This window comes from Branchiostoma belcheri, unplaced genomic scaffold, assembly GCF_001625305.1.
Source record: "Branchiostoma belcheri isolate BF01 breed outbred unplaced genomic scaffold, Haploidv18h27 scaffold122, whole genome shotgun sequence".
Classification (NCBI taxonomy): Eukaryota; Metazoa; Chordata; class Leptocardii; order Amphioxiformes; family Branchiostomatidae; genus Branchiostoma; species Branchiostoma belcheri.
In genome coordinates, this window is record NW_017802625.1 from 205,794 (window position 1) to 220,885 (window position 15,092).

At 39.3% G+C, this 15,092-nt stretch overlaps 2 protein-coding genes across 2 annotated transcripts in view; one reads left to right on the top strand and one right to left on the bottom strand.

Annotated features, from left to right (window-relative positions):
• The window catches only part of LOC109463106 (alpha-2,8-sialyltransferase 8B-like), a 7,427-nt gene extending 1,618 nt beyond the window's left edge, over window positions 1-5,809 (top strand). Inside the window, exons 2-5 of the mRNA XM_019759818.1 lie at window positions 840-941; window positions 2,457-2,682; window positions 4,389-4,621; window positions 5,287-5,809. Coding sequence (XP_019615377.1) covers window positions 859-941; window positions 2,457-2,682; window positions 4,389-4,621; window positions 5,287-5,572 — 828 coding nt within the window. The 5' untranslated portion in view covers window positions 840-858 and the 3' untranslated portion in view covers window positions 5,573-5,809. The remainder of the gene's footprint in view (window positions 1-839; window positions 942-2,456; window positions 2,683-4,388; window positions 4,622-5,286) is intronic.
• Window positions 1-14,045, bottom strand: part of LOC109463104 (sorbitol dehydrogenase-like) — a 19,237-nt gene extending 5,192 nt beyond the window's left edge. Inside the window, exons 1-7 of the mRNA XM_019759817.1 lie at window positions 13,948-14,045; window positions 12,856-12,889; window positions 11,869-12,033; window positions 9,680-9,839; window positions 8,988-9,106; window positions 8,244-8,309; window positions 7,519-7,694 (exon numbers count right to left, since the gene is read on the bottom strand). Coding sequence (XP_019615376.1) covers window positions 7,519-7,694; window positions 8,244-8,309; window positions 8,988-9,106; window positions 9,680-9,839; window positions 11,869-12,033; window positions 12,856-12,889; window positions 13,948-14,001 — 774 coding nt within the window. The 5' untranslated portion in view covers window positions 14,002-14,045. The remainder of the gene's footprint in view (window positions 1-7,518; window positions 7,695-8,243; window positions 8,310-8,987; window positions 9,107-9,679; window positions 9,840-11,868; window positions 12,034-12,855; window positions 12,890-13,947) is intronic.
• Window positions 14,046-15,092: the final 1,047 nt, after the last annotated feature.

The window sequence follows — 15,092 nt, forward strand, 5'->3', positions numbered from 1 at the left end:
GCCCTGCAGTTCCAGAACAAGCCGCTAGGGGGCCCGAAACTCATATGACTTCTTTCCAAGCACGAGAGCTACCTTCCATCAAAATTTCATGACCCTAGCATGTCCAGATCGCGAGATAATGTAAAACACTGTAATTATAGAATTTCCTCATTAATTATGCAAATACAGTCCTCATTTGCATAATTTGCATTTAACTATGTACATCTCTCTCTCAGCTACCTACACACCAAAAATAATGAAAATATGTTGTTCCTGTCTGGACTTATTGGCTTTTAAACATTTCACCAGAAAGTGCCCTGCAGTTCCAGAACAAGCCGCTAGGGGGCCCAAACTCATATGACTTCTTTCCAAGCACGAGAGCTACCTTCCATCAAAATTTCATGACCCTTGCATGTCCAGATCGCGAGATATCAAAACCGGAAGTTGCGCTGCAGTACCAAGGGAAGCCACTAGGGGGACCAAAATCTCATCATTTCCAGTTTTCGTCACACCCTACCAACACACCAAGTATGAAACCCATCCATCCAGGCGTTCTTGAGTTATCTTGTTGACCAACAGACAGACGGACGGACGGACGGACAGATAAACGCAACTGAAAATATAACCTCCATGACACATTTCATGGAGGTAATAAAAGACTTCTTGCTTGTTAATCTGTGTCACCTCATTCAATTTATGTCCTAACATTTGTCGTCTCTTAGTATATTTCTAATCTAGGCATCTTGTTTTTTAGCGCCCTTCTTGTTTTTTTTTTCGCCCTCTCGCATTAGATATAGGGTCTCCAAAGGACGTCATCCATAAAATTTACTTGGTGTGGCCTAATATTGTTTTTGCGTCAGCCTCAGTACAAAGCCCCTGATGAAGAGAAAAGTTAATACAGCCTTTGGCACTAAGGGTTCATTCATCGACTGGTACAACGTTACATCAGCATTTCGTATTAGGTAAGTGTATCTCAACATTTATCCAGTTGTAGTAAAACGTTAAACTTTATTCCAACACACTATTTACAGGGATCAAATTTTCAGCGACCACTGTCGCCTTCATCAGGATAATTAATGACCAATCACTTCAAAACGTGATCTCGCGAGAGTTACGGTTTACAAACACGTGACCTTATTCACACGAGACTTTACTGAAACGTGACGTAAGCAATTGATCAAAAGTGCCAGGGAGTTTATATCGTCCACCATCTCTATTAAGTGAAGGCTGAAGTGCTCTGATATATATAGCCTCCTTAATGCCTCTTAGAAACCGTAACTCTCGCGAGATCACGTTTTGAAGTGATTGGTCATTAATTATCCTGATGAAGGCGACAGTGGTCGCTGAAAATTTGATCCCTGTAAATAGTGTGTTGGAATAAAGTTTAACGTTTTACTATGATTCCTACAAACACAGATGAACTTTCATGATATTTATCCAGTTGCTTGAGTGACTGATTTCTTGTGTAGATAAGTATATATTCAAAACATTTTTGCAAAACACTATTTTTTTATCAAGAGGGATCCATATACAAAGAAAGACAAAGACAATCTGGAAATGGTACAAAAATGAAGCTGCAAGATTCTGTATAAACAAATATGAAAGGGGTGCTAGTGTCACGGAAATGAAAAGAAACCTACAGTGGGTGTCACTGGAAGACAGACAAAAATGACCAGACTTTGCATGATGTACAAAATGACTAATAAACTGGTGGACGTACCAACTACTAAGTACCGTACACCAGCCCAGAAAAGAACAAAAAATAGCCATGCCTTCAAGTACCAGAGTTATCAACCAAGGATTGAGGTGTTCAAAAACCTAAGGCCTACCAATCCATGCTACCGATAATATAGCCTTTCTGGAGAAGGCAATAGTTCACATAATAGTGCTGACACTATTCTTTCTTTATTTTTTATTCTTTATTTCAGGCATAACTCACCCATATAAAACATACACTCAGATAAAAATACACACAATAACAATAGTAAAAACATGTCTATACGTACAGACGGTCCCAGATATTGCGGAAGAATCGGAATATTACATCGGATTTGAGAACAGATTGGATAATGTTGTTTGAGGAGTTGCACAGACGGGATAGGAAAGAATAGCATTGTTTGGTGCCATATAGCGTCAAATGTATCAGTCATATATGTAGACAAGTATTAATCTTTTACTGAGGGGTTCGCCCCTTTTACGTCTTGATGTTAACAAAAAAATTCTGATTCTTACTCAAACCTTTATACTGAATATCCAACAATTTACAGTTGCCGAATGATTTATATCGCCGTCAGTCTTGTATATGAACGCTCATTTGTTGTTTTTGTCATTGTTATACCTGTATTTTGTATTCTATGTCAGGGGTGTGATTAATATTAGCTTCGGCTAGAGTTTCCACCTCTGTGTCTTGTACCATGTCTTGTACTTTGTTGTTTCAATACATAAATAAAAAAGTTAAATATTTTTTTTTGTTTCAGCAATCAGACAAGTCGCTATTTCAACCTTTCAACAAATTTCGCCATCTATAACCAATATGAGAAAAATGGAACGCCTGTTGTCATGACAACACCAGTGGGACATTACCGGGCATGCGCAGTTGTCGGCAATAGTGGCATTCTCCGTGACGGCGGCTGTGGGGATGACATTGACCGCAATGATTTTGTTATCAGAGTAAATGATGCTCCATTAAAGACATTCGAACAGGTGACAATGCATTTATGTCATTTTGATAAGGCCACACCATTTTATGGATGACGTCCTTTGGAGACCCTAAATCTAATGCGAGAGGGCGAAAAAAAAACAAGAAGGGCCCTAAAAAACAAGATGCCTAGGTTAGAAATATACTAAGAGACGACAAATGTTAGGACACAAATTGAATGAGGTGACACAGATTAACAAGCAAGAAGTCTTATTCATCATCAAACAGCAATAAATCAGGTGGAACAGCAGTTGTCGTCTTGTGCTTTGGGGAGGTAGATGGAGCGGTCAGCAGGTTTCTTGTATCAAACTGAATTCCTAAAGGAAGTCATGATTTCCTTGCTTGATGCTTCAGAAGCTTTGGTCCGTACAAACCTATTTGCGGCACTGTAGTGACTCTTTGGTCATAGTTACAGGAAGCGGAATTTCTTGGGGATTTTTCTAGGAACAGTCCAAAATCAATGCGCGCGCGGACGTCATCCATACAATTTACTTGGTGTGGCCTAACTATAGGGTGCTAATGCAATGTTTTATTAGTATCTTTACAAGTAAGATCTTAAAGGCATCCAGTACAGTTTTTAAGGCTGGGAAACCTGAGTTGAAACCACACTATCCCAATGTATATTGACCATTATGGAGCATCATTCCCTATATTCTGACGGAAAATGGTTACTGGAAGAGCCTAGGGCTGATTTTACAGGGAGCGGGTCTCTAAAGCCCGTTTTGAACAGGGTTAGCACATTACTAATTTTAGCAATCGAGTTTCTTCATTTTACCAAGAATAGTATACAAATTCATGGAGGTTTAGCTCCATGATGAATTGAAGGGACAGAAAGCCAGTCCTTGTAATGATGTATGCTCTTAGGGTTTATCTTATTAAAACTATGTACAACATAGAGCGATATCTTAATCTTGCAGATTTCGAACAACGCTCAGCCATTAGCAAAATTAGAGTTAGCGCCCATCCTCTGGAAATAGAGAGAGGCCGGTATAGAAGGCTACCTGTATGTGAAAGAATTTGTAAATATTGTAATGCAAAGGCTGTGGAAGACGAAATACACTTTATCTCAAATTGTTCCTTTCATAGCAACGCTCGAAATGAGATAACTATTCAAACTTCTACAATTTATCCCAATTTTACTAAACTTACAGACCAAGGAAAAACTATTCAATTTTCAATTTTATTAAGAATAGTCAACATAGCAGGGGTACATTGTGTGGACTTTACATATTATTAAGTATAAGAAACACACAAGACGATTACATACAGGAGTGGGACATGAAACAAAAAAACACTAAGTCTGCATTTCGCTATTGTACAGTCTGATTGTGCAATGGAGGAATGAGTTGTACAGTCTGTTTGTCCGTGCCTTGGGCACCGTGATTCCCCCAGAGTTCCTCAAACACCTCCCTGTGCTGTCCGACCTGGCTCCTAGCCTGGTACCAAATCACGTATTCTTCATTTAACCTCCCAAAACCCACTAATTTTAGAAAAGGTGGGACATTACGTCTTCCATGGTCTAAAAAAAGAGAAGTCAAACCCCTTAGACATAGTTTTAGACATAGCTATTGCTCTCACGACTACCTTTTATCATGTAGATTTTAGTTATTCTATACTACGTTTCATTGTTATTTTATGTTTGTAATCTGCAATTAGCCCCCCGGGCATGAATTTGCAATAAACGTCTCATTAATATTTTTGTTTGTTTCAGGATGTCGGGGAGAAGACGAACATGACCATTATCAACAGCAGAGTGTTGGACAAAATGGATAGAGTCGATTTTGACCCCCAGTGGATAATTTCTCGGAATAACTCCATAATGAGCTATATACTCGGCAACCACAGAAACCTTAAGCTTCCTGCTTTAAACACGATGATAAGGAAGTTGGATCTTAACATCACAATGACGTATTCGGTGACTCCACCAAGACCTCATGTCAAAACGTGAGTGTCTCATGATGAAATTTTCCTTCCTTCCTTCCTTCCTTCCTTCCTTCCTTCCTTCCTTCCTTCCTTCCTTCCTTCCTTACTTCCTTCCTTCCATCCTTCCTTCCTTCCTTTCTTTTTCTTTTTTTTTCTCTCTCTCTCTTTCTTTCTCTTTTTTAAAAGGAAAGTTGGCGAATTATTTGTTAACGGTAATGATACGTTCGCTGTACTGAAGTGACCTCGAAAAATGCAAACATATATATACCACGAAAAAATCAGTTACAGTGTCTCTATCAAATATCACCCTAATCAAAAATTGTCTTATGAAATAAAGACTGAGCTGTAACCTCCAACACTAGGTATAGAATTGGGACTTACCCACATTTTCGGTTGACTCCATCAACCTTGTTCACGGAATGGACCCGTCTACTCTTGGAACGTGACGTCAGAGACACGTGACCGTAGTAGCGGGTCATACGTGCCAGATAACTTGTGTCGCCCCCCGTCTCTGTTCAGGGTAGGTCTGTGAGCTCTTATGTAGACTGCCTCCTTAACTCCTCCCAAGCTGGGTAAGTCCCAATTCTATACCTAGTGTTGGAAGTTACAGTTCAGTCTTTATTTCATAATGATTTGTACCAACACAGATGAACTTTCATGCTAAGCAAAAATTGTCTTGCCTTTAGGTTCTGGAATGAAAATTTCAACAGCAAACTTTCCGATGGGGTTACAACTGCCGGACTCAATACCTACACCCTCGCCAGTACATTTTGTGACGTCATCACCCTATATGGCTTCTACCCATATCAAACGGATGTTCACAACAAAACAGTATATTACCATTACTTCGACGAGACGCCCATGGAAATGACAGTCAATAGAAGTATACATGATTTTTTTCACCAGCATGAACTTTTAAAATCACTACATGACAGTGGGGCACTTAAGTTGGTAACGGATGAATGTAAATAGTGAATCGACGAAACCATTTCGCAAAATCTGTCAGAATGTGCGAATTTTACAGTCTTACTCCAGGGTCCAAGATGACATATTGAGAAAAAGATTGCAGCTATCTGGGAATATAAAGTTTTCTTTAGTCTCCATTTTCAACGTGTCAACAAAAAACTATACTTTTTAATAACGTTCCTCCTCGATCACACGAAGCTGTATGCCATGCACTTGCATAATTACCTCCATGAAAAATGGAGGTATTGTTTTTGGTGTGTCTGTCTGTATGTCTCTGTGTGTGTGTTTGTCTGTCTGTGTGTGTTTCCGCAACTTTGTAGTCAGCATAACTTCAGAACGCCTTTATGGATTGTGATGATATTTGGTATGATGGTAAGTCTTGGGAGGACAAAGGTCAAGGTCAAGTAAGGGCCCCCTGGTGGATGACCTTGGTACTGCAGCAGAACTTCCGGTTTTTGTATCTTTTGTCCTAAACAAGCTATGGTCTTGACTTTTTTTGTGACAGAGAATAAGTAGCGTAAGTTTGGTCCCCCTAGCAGCTTGTTCTGGAACTGCAGGTTAGTTTTTGATAAAAACTTTCAAAGCCAATAAGTCCAGATAGGAACAACGTATTTTCATCATTTTTGGTATGTAGGTATCTGAGAGACAGTTGTACATGATTAAATGAAAATTATGCAAATGAGGACTTAATTTGCATAATAAATGAGAAAATTCTATAATTACAGTGTTTTATATAATAGTACTGCTATACATGTAATCTATTTAATCTGTGGCAGGCGGAACATCAACAGATACCAATTATGCAAATGGTGACCTAATTTGCATAATTTATCTGAACATTTTGTGACTCCTTATTGGTGAATGATGGGGATTTTATACCTCGTGACATGTATAAGTTACTTGAAGGTTAGCACCACTATGCAAATATTATGTTAATGTAGAGGTTATTTGCATAATTAATGAGGACATGTTGAAATGAAGTATGACAAAGCAAGCCCATATTTCATGGAGGTATGAGATCTCAGAACTCTTGTTGTACACGAGTTTGATACGGCAAAAAATATATACACAGGAGTAAACATATTGATTTAGGTAATTTTTTTCGTCTTTCTGTTCCAGAGAAATTAAACTATTGCTGACAGTAAAAATCAAGGCGATGGTTGTTAGTTTTTTTTTATGTTTACCGAAGAAAAACATATTGTTTTTCCTCAGTTTCTTCCTCTTTTTCTTCTCCAAACAGTGACCTATGACCTGACGACTTACGGCAAAACAATTCGTCTGATCATTCACGTGATTCCAAAAAGTACGAAATTAGTTCACCTGTTAGTGTTATTTCTTTTTATGGGAGTCCACAACACTACATAAATTTCATGCTGTCCCTTTTCAACAGTGCCTGGGCTTAACTCTAACCCATTCAGGTATAGAATAAGGTCCCATTCATGTATTACCTAAAAGAGTACCAAGTCAAAAACTAAACGGCTGTATGAACGCGTGTTTTTATTGGTGAGAATTTTCCCTTCAGCCATCCCAACTGATGTAAAACGTCAAAGCGGTGAAAGCTTGTTTGTAACTGATGAAATTAGGACGTAACTGTCGGCAGCCGCGCGCTAGGTCGGAGGTGCACAGTCCTGTGTTGTGAGTTGTGCGGTCGTAGGTTTGCAGCGCGGGAGGGCCTCTTGCGGGCAGCCGCTAAGTGCAGTTTGTAATTCCCATAAAAGGGGTTTGTGTGTATAGAAGTCGTTGGCAATTTTTTTAATGAGATGTAGAGTAAGTGTGCTTAACATAGCATGGAAGATATCAATTGATTTAATGTAGGATCATGGGGAACACGGTCTGGTAAGTCACTCATTAATGCATGGTTTCTAATCATGGTTTCTATCGAAAAAACTCATGAATGAGACCTTATAGCTAGATAGGCACGGTTCTGGATACGCAATAGTTATCTTGCTCACATATATGCCTGCGTGGATGCTGGGTTCCGCACCGCTGCACTCTATGGTGACGTCAGGCTGACACCCCAGCTCCTGCACCACCTGGTCCGCCACAGCACGGCCGTCACGTGACGTGACGTCAACGGTGACGTCAGCGCCCATCTGCCGGGCACATTCCAGCCGCTTGGCGTCAATATCTGTTAGTAAATAATTGTAGTTAAAGGGGCATTATGTAACAATTTTGCACGAAAATCGAAATATTTTAATTTAAAAAATGCAATAAATATGTGCTGTTTTCATATTTATGGTTGGGAATATAACAGCTCTAGCACAATGCGTACTCATTTTGTGGCACCACCACAGAATACCAGCATGTCCTAAACAAACATGGCTGACAGCTGTCGTTCTAGCTTTTAAACACAGTCGTAAGGCGTCATGTTTTGGCACCTCCACTCCCTGAATGACACATATTTGCATTGGAGTAGGACTGATTCAACTTTGTTAAGAAACGGCCTGAAAACTAGCTGACTTTTAGTATCGTTACATAATGCATCTTTGTCTTTGATGATAGGTTTGGTGCTTCGTATATTTTTTGTACTCTAAAAAGTATTCAAATAGGCTTGCTTTTAACCGTGCTCTGCTGGAAGCTACTTAAGACAGCCAGAATATAAGAAAAACAAGGACTGTTAGAGTAAAGGACTAGTAAGAACTATTACTAATATTGTCTCCAAAGTACTCGTGTTTACCTGTGGTGACCACCTTAGCTGCACCCATCGCCTTAGCGGCTAGGAGGCACACCAGACCTATGGGACCTGGAGCAAAACAGCAAGGGTATGACCAACACTTTATGCAGCGCATAGAAACAGAAGAAACAAAAATCCCCGCTCAAATTTTAGAACAAAGTCGTTTCATTAATTTTTCTAAATATTAATTACTCAGTACTTATCTCGCATGCGTAATATATTCACAGAAACCCCACGAAGGGACTACTTAAGTGTTCCCCTTTTCACATTCCCAGGATGCACATCGGATGTATATGAGCTCAATATACTGTTATCATTTTAATTCGTGTTTTTCTGTGTTTTGTGGCGTTTGTGCCTTCTGTGTAGTAGACCACTTAGTTTTTTGCACAATACAGGATCGAATCTGACAACAAATGGAGAGTGAAACTTCTAGTAAACATGTGATGTATAAAGTTACGTCACAATGCTAACCGTTTGTCAAATAGAGTTACTAGATGCAACCATTCTTGAAATAAATCAACAGGTTGTAGTATGATGTTATTAAGGTATCAACCTTCATTATTTCAGACTCTGTCATCAACCAAATGTAAACACAAAAGGACCACCGGCCCTTTGGTACTATGCATCCTGGGAATCGGAAAATGGTGAATGTACGGGGACTATGATGTAATTGTTTATTTTCATAGCACCGTCCGGTCATATAGAGAGTTACAATGTCAGCTACCAAAACATCACTTAACACAGTACCTGCACCACAGACGAGGACATTACTGCCAATGGTGACCCCTGACCTCCTGCAGGCGTGCACAGCTACAGACAGAGGCTCAAGCAGAGCACCTTCCTCGTAACTCACGTTGTCGGGGAGCCTGGAATATATTTTTAAGCACTTATGATAAACACTGTTATTAGATAGATTTAAACAATGTCTAGAGTTAGAAGTTCAAGGGTTAGGTGTAACAAGTCGATCGGTGTAATCTAGCCAGCTGCCGCCGCGCCGCGTGCCTGCGAAGCTGGTGTGTTACATCGGCTATACAGATACAGGTTATACCGGCTATACAGATACAGATATATAAGACATTTTTTTCGAATTGGCCAAAGGGCAATACAGCAAAATTCATGCATTACTAATGAGTTTTTATGTGATTTCATCACCACTCAATATATAGGTTCTGCCACCATTTATATATTGAGATTTACAGATAAAACTCTGATAGGACTCTTCATTTTCATTTCTTCACATTTTCTTCTTTTCCTGAATTGACTTCGGTATTCTATGACATAACTATAGTTTTCCATATACTTTCTTTATGCAACATGTGACATATATTCGCTCATTTCATGCGATTTGCATGTACAGTACCATGGTCGAAACGGACAGAAATCTATGCGCGTGGATGTTATCCATATGATCAAATCAACATGGCCTTACATAGACTTACTTGAAGCACAGATCGGCCGGATGGACGTAGTACCTGCACAGCGAGCCGTCCACAGGGGGCGTGGCACAGAACTTGACGTGCGGACACAGGTTGTACTTGCCCCCCTTACAGGCCGCACACTGCCGGCACGGTATGCCTGGCTCTATGGCCACACGATCACCTGGACAGACATTGAGGGAGAAGAAATGAGTATTCAGTAAAATATACTGCCCTTTGTAACTAGACTCTGAGATTATGAAGCAAGTTTAAACTTATAATCCCAAACACAAGAAATTGAACTTGACACGAAGCCAGACTTCTTTGCACGAAGTATTATACCGGCATTATGCATTGAGTTTCTGACAGGCATTTTTTGCCAAATATAATAATTTCCATTTAAACAACAGAATTTTATGGGTTTTATGTCAAGTTACACATTGTTTCTAATATTAATAACATCACATATAATTATATGTAAATTTCATCATTCAAAAATGCATAATTTATGCTAATTTGATGACGTCATTGGCCGAAATCCAAGATGGCGGACCATATCATTAGATCAGTTAAATACAGCTTATTTTCCTTAAATTTTCATCAATACTCCCATTTCTTTTTACAAAAAAGGTTCATATGAACGTCTTTAGTCTGTTTACAATGTATTTTAGGCTTTATCCTGAAAAAAAACTATTTTTCAAAATTCAAGATTGATGATCCAAGATGGCGGATAGGTAATATATGCATGACGTCATTTTATGACGTCACCGGTGTTGCTATGGGCAACATAAGACTTAGTACATCCTAATATTCTGTCATAAACACTTTTGGTAAAGTTATGTCGTATACTGTTTAGTTTTCAGGGAATAACCTATCTAGACGGTTTTGGCCAATAAAATCACATTAATGACGTCATAATGACGTCATATTACGTCACAACAACATAAAAATTGTACATATGATACATTTTTACTAGTACACCATCCTCTAAAAATTTTGTGGTCCTACAATATACCGTTCGCGAGTTCTGAGGGGGCGGGGCCGAAAGAGCCCACAAAAGCCCGGTCTAGATAGGGTTAAGTTATTTACCAAGTTGAGGATCGGTGCGCACATGTAAGCTTAAGAGGTCGCCTCCACCCCAAAAAAAACTCCATGGCCCTCCCGCTTGCTATATTACAACTAGGCATCAACAAAGACGCATGGGGGGAGGAGGCACAGACTTTCTACAAATTATGATCCATTGCTAATCGACTCACAATCACAATCAACTGAAACCCAATCTCCGCCCACTTACCTTCAGATCTTGCTGCTGACTGGTGATGAGGACGATATACATGCAAACTTCCCGTATACCAACGTCACTCAAAACAATACTTCCTTTATTCAGTTTTGATTGATAGGGTTTCTTATTCCTCTAATTATTTTCACTTGTAATCATAGACCATTGTTGAAATAAATTAAACTTCTCCAAGTCAAATCGAAATTAACTCACCAGAAATTTTCGACTTAATCGCTCAGTCTTCATCAGCTTTATGACAGCACGTCGGCAGAACGTACTGCACCTGCGCGAAACCCGTAATGTATTGTACATAGCATTTCGGCAGAATGTCTCATATAAGGTTGTATTCGCTCATATAAGGTTAGCATTTCGACAGTAGTTTCCAAATGTTATGTCGGAAAGAATATCCTCAGCAACAGGCAAAATTCTGATGCAACGTTGACCAAAAACCCAACGAAAAACGCGAAAATACGGGGTTCTGCGCAGGCGCAGTACGTTCTGCCGACGTGCTCTTTATGACCCAAGTGCTATGGACACGTGACTTTTAGCCACGTGCGACGTCAGCACACATTAATTTCGTTGAAGAACAGTTTAATTTTCTTCATGTATTTTACAAACTCATATGAACTTTTATGCTAGTATAGAACATTGTTTTCTGATTTTATGTTTTAATTTTGTGGTTACGCGAGTGTTACTTGTTTTGTATAGTACCATAATCCAAGTGAGAAAATGGTTACAGACTGGCCAATTTGATACTGTCTTACCCCCACCAAAAGATCTGCTTGGAGATTATAGTACCATGTTTGTCTGTTTATTTGTTTGTTTGCTTTTTGTTGTTGAGTATGTTTTTAAGTGAAAGAAAGAGTTAAGGTTAGGGTTATTTCCCGAAGGAGCAGGTACAACATTAACAAGACAGAACAGACAAGTTTCTTACCAATGTTGAGGTGAGTGACGCCCTCCCCGAGCTGACACACCGTGCCGCTGGCCTCGTGCCCCAGGACCATGGGAGACTTCACCAGGAACGGTCCGATAGACCCGTCCGTCCAGAAGTGGACATCGGACCCACAGATGCCCACAGAGTGAATCGCGATTTGCACCTCTGTCAATAAATTGATGAGATACTAAAATTGTAAGATAAAGTTGTAAAAATCTGCTGCAGTACCAAGACAGGAGGACCAAATTCAAGCTATATCTTTGATTGCTTGCAGTCCATTAATAGCTTCTTACGTCATGCTGCTAATTAAATAATCAACAAACATAACGCCACAATGTGACCAAGTTATAACTTAAACAAACGACGTACGGTCGGCAGTACATACTATTCTTCTGGATGAAGAAATGTGTGACATTTACTGCTATTTCTTTGCACAATTTTCGTCATCATTTTCATACTTGAAGTGTTTGAAAAAGTGAACAAGCTAGCTGCCTGAGGACTCCCTTAAAAAAACACTAATGAATACTGTAGTTTGAACCTGTCTACAATATGTGAAACAAGCAACAGTGAATAGTTTCATCAGGTTGGTAAGACACTATTAGTAAGTAAAGAGACTCTTTTTACACAACCAAGTCTTTTATTCAGCTGACGTTTCGGTGACCGTCTGTCACCTTCCTCATGGCAATTCACATTGCACTGCAGCACAGGTGTCGCTGCTAAAGATGCATTCTGTACATTTGGAAAGGCATCGGTAGCAGCGACACCTGTGTGCTGCAATGCAATGACAGACGGTCACCGAAATGTCAGCTGAATAAAAGACTTGGTTGTGCAAAAAGAGTCTCTTTACTCCGAAACAAGCAACTGTTTTACGTGACTCAGTAGTGACATCGCAGGTTTTCCTCGAAGATATCAGTATGCTGTGCGACAGGATTGGTTCAATCAAGCGGTTTAAAGTTATATTGTAGAACTATACTTGATTTGACCTACCATTCTTTCCAGGCTTTGGGATTGGCCTCTCTTCCTACGGAAAAAAACAAGTGTTACATAATCAGTTCAAAAATCAACATGTTTAGACTTTGCTCTCTAACACGAACTTTGCCTTAGCTAACTGCAACACAGCAGAGTTTGCTGTATTTATTCGCAAAACATTCCGACCATAAGTAGGCTAGTAATCGTGGATATTGCTTCATGAATACAAAGTTTGTTTACTAGTCTTCCAGGAGTCCTTTACATTTAAAAGATGAATATATATATAATCAATTACAAACTTAAAAGCTACCATTATATACAACAACAAACAGCTTAAAAAACAGTATAACAATAACAATCTTAACAACAATCTACACGTAGGTCTACCTACTTATGTGTACAACAATTAAAGGTAGCTTAAATAACATAATGAATTACAGTGGAGAGGTCAGAGGTCCACATTTGTTGGGATTCACTCAAGCCAAGGTTGAGATTCAAAATCGGTCAACAACTATTTTTACACACACATTTATTCCCCCCATCGCGAGTATCGTGCAGGCCGCATAGAGCACTAAAACATATTTGGCACGCCCCCTTTAAGAGGGCCTGCATGGGGGGTTAGTGATTACGAATTACGCAAAATTTTCACCACCGATTACGAATTACGTTAAAGTCTCATAGCTGATTACGACTTTACGCCTTGTGGCTAATGTACTATAATTACGAATTACGTTGATGTTGGGGGAGGCTGCCTACGGATTATGGAGACTAAAAAGGCCTAATTACGCCTTACGAAAAAAGGGCATGCAGGCCTCTCTTTAAATGAACAAATGACGACCTTTGTCGTACATTGGGCTAAGTACGGGTCACAACAAAACCGTGATGAACAGATACAGTTAACAGATACAAACTAAAACTACCATTAGATAAATTCAACTTCTCCTCGCTTTCCAGTTAATATAATAGATATTAAAAGACAGGTGTTTTTCGATGGAAGCTTTGCCTAGTTGTATTAGGAATATGAATTATTCTAGTGCGTACTTACTTAAAAGTGTATGAAATAGGTTTTGTACAAAAACTGTGCTACTACATCTAATCGTTCAAACTCACCATTTTCAGATTGCCCTTCTCCAAAAGAACCGCGGAAATATTTGGCTCGCTCATTTTGAAGAGACGCCGTACGTTACTGTTGTTGTTTCCAGTGTAAGCTCTTTCCGTCATGTGACGTGACGGAGTTTGTACTCCAGGTGTCGGCCTTGTACTTTGATAAGGTCGCCGGCGTGTTGAAGTCCACCGCTTATAATATTAACCCTCAAACACCCGAACTTTTTTTTGTGACGGTACTACCGTATTGACCGAACGGGGTCCAAATGGACCCCATTTGGTTTCTTTCAAACTCATATTCCACTTTGCATTCTTTAAGTGATCTTTGCACATATATTGGTTAAACATAGTAAGAGGTATATTTTGGCATGATTAAGTGCCAAAAAATTCCAACTCATTATCATACTTTATGCAAAAAATGGATTAGGCCTGCAGGCATGAACATCAGACTTTCCGTTGTTATTTTTACAAATTTGTGCCGATCTCCAAAAACATTTATGAGAGCTTGAAGAAGAGGTTTATTGACAAAGTCACGGAAGGAATTTTTTTCGAATAAATATTTTCAAATAGCACATAAAAATATACGCCTGGGGTCCAAATGGACCCTGTTCGGGTGTTTGAGGGTTGGCGTAAGGCGTAACCTGATAGCTTAGTTGCAAAATTGCCTATTTTAAGTGGAGCAGTATATTAACGTACATTTTATGGCAATTTTAGACATAAAATTGGTCCCAGCGTAATATATTTTGAGCAAATATCTACCAAATTTCTTTTAGGATTATCTGGATTCAGATAATACAATTAAAAGCTTTTGTACAAAATGCAATGAATTGTTTGTTAGACGGATATAACAATGCAGAATGTCATTGCCGATTACTGGGTTATAGTGGGCCTGCCTACACTTCAAGCGCACGTTGTGTGTACTGATTGGGGTAATCAGGCCCTTACGTGACCTCACATAACCCTTCAATCCCAAGGTCAGTGCAGGTTGGTCGACTCTAGAAGATGGGGTTGCAGTAGACCAGGGACTTCTCTTTCTTGTGTTAATATACGAAAACAGGATGCAAAAAATAGTACGTATACAACATAAAATCAACACGCACTAGTTTACACTAGAGAACAACGCAAGTTAAAGTTATCTTATGAAAACAATT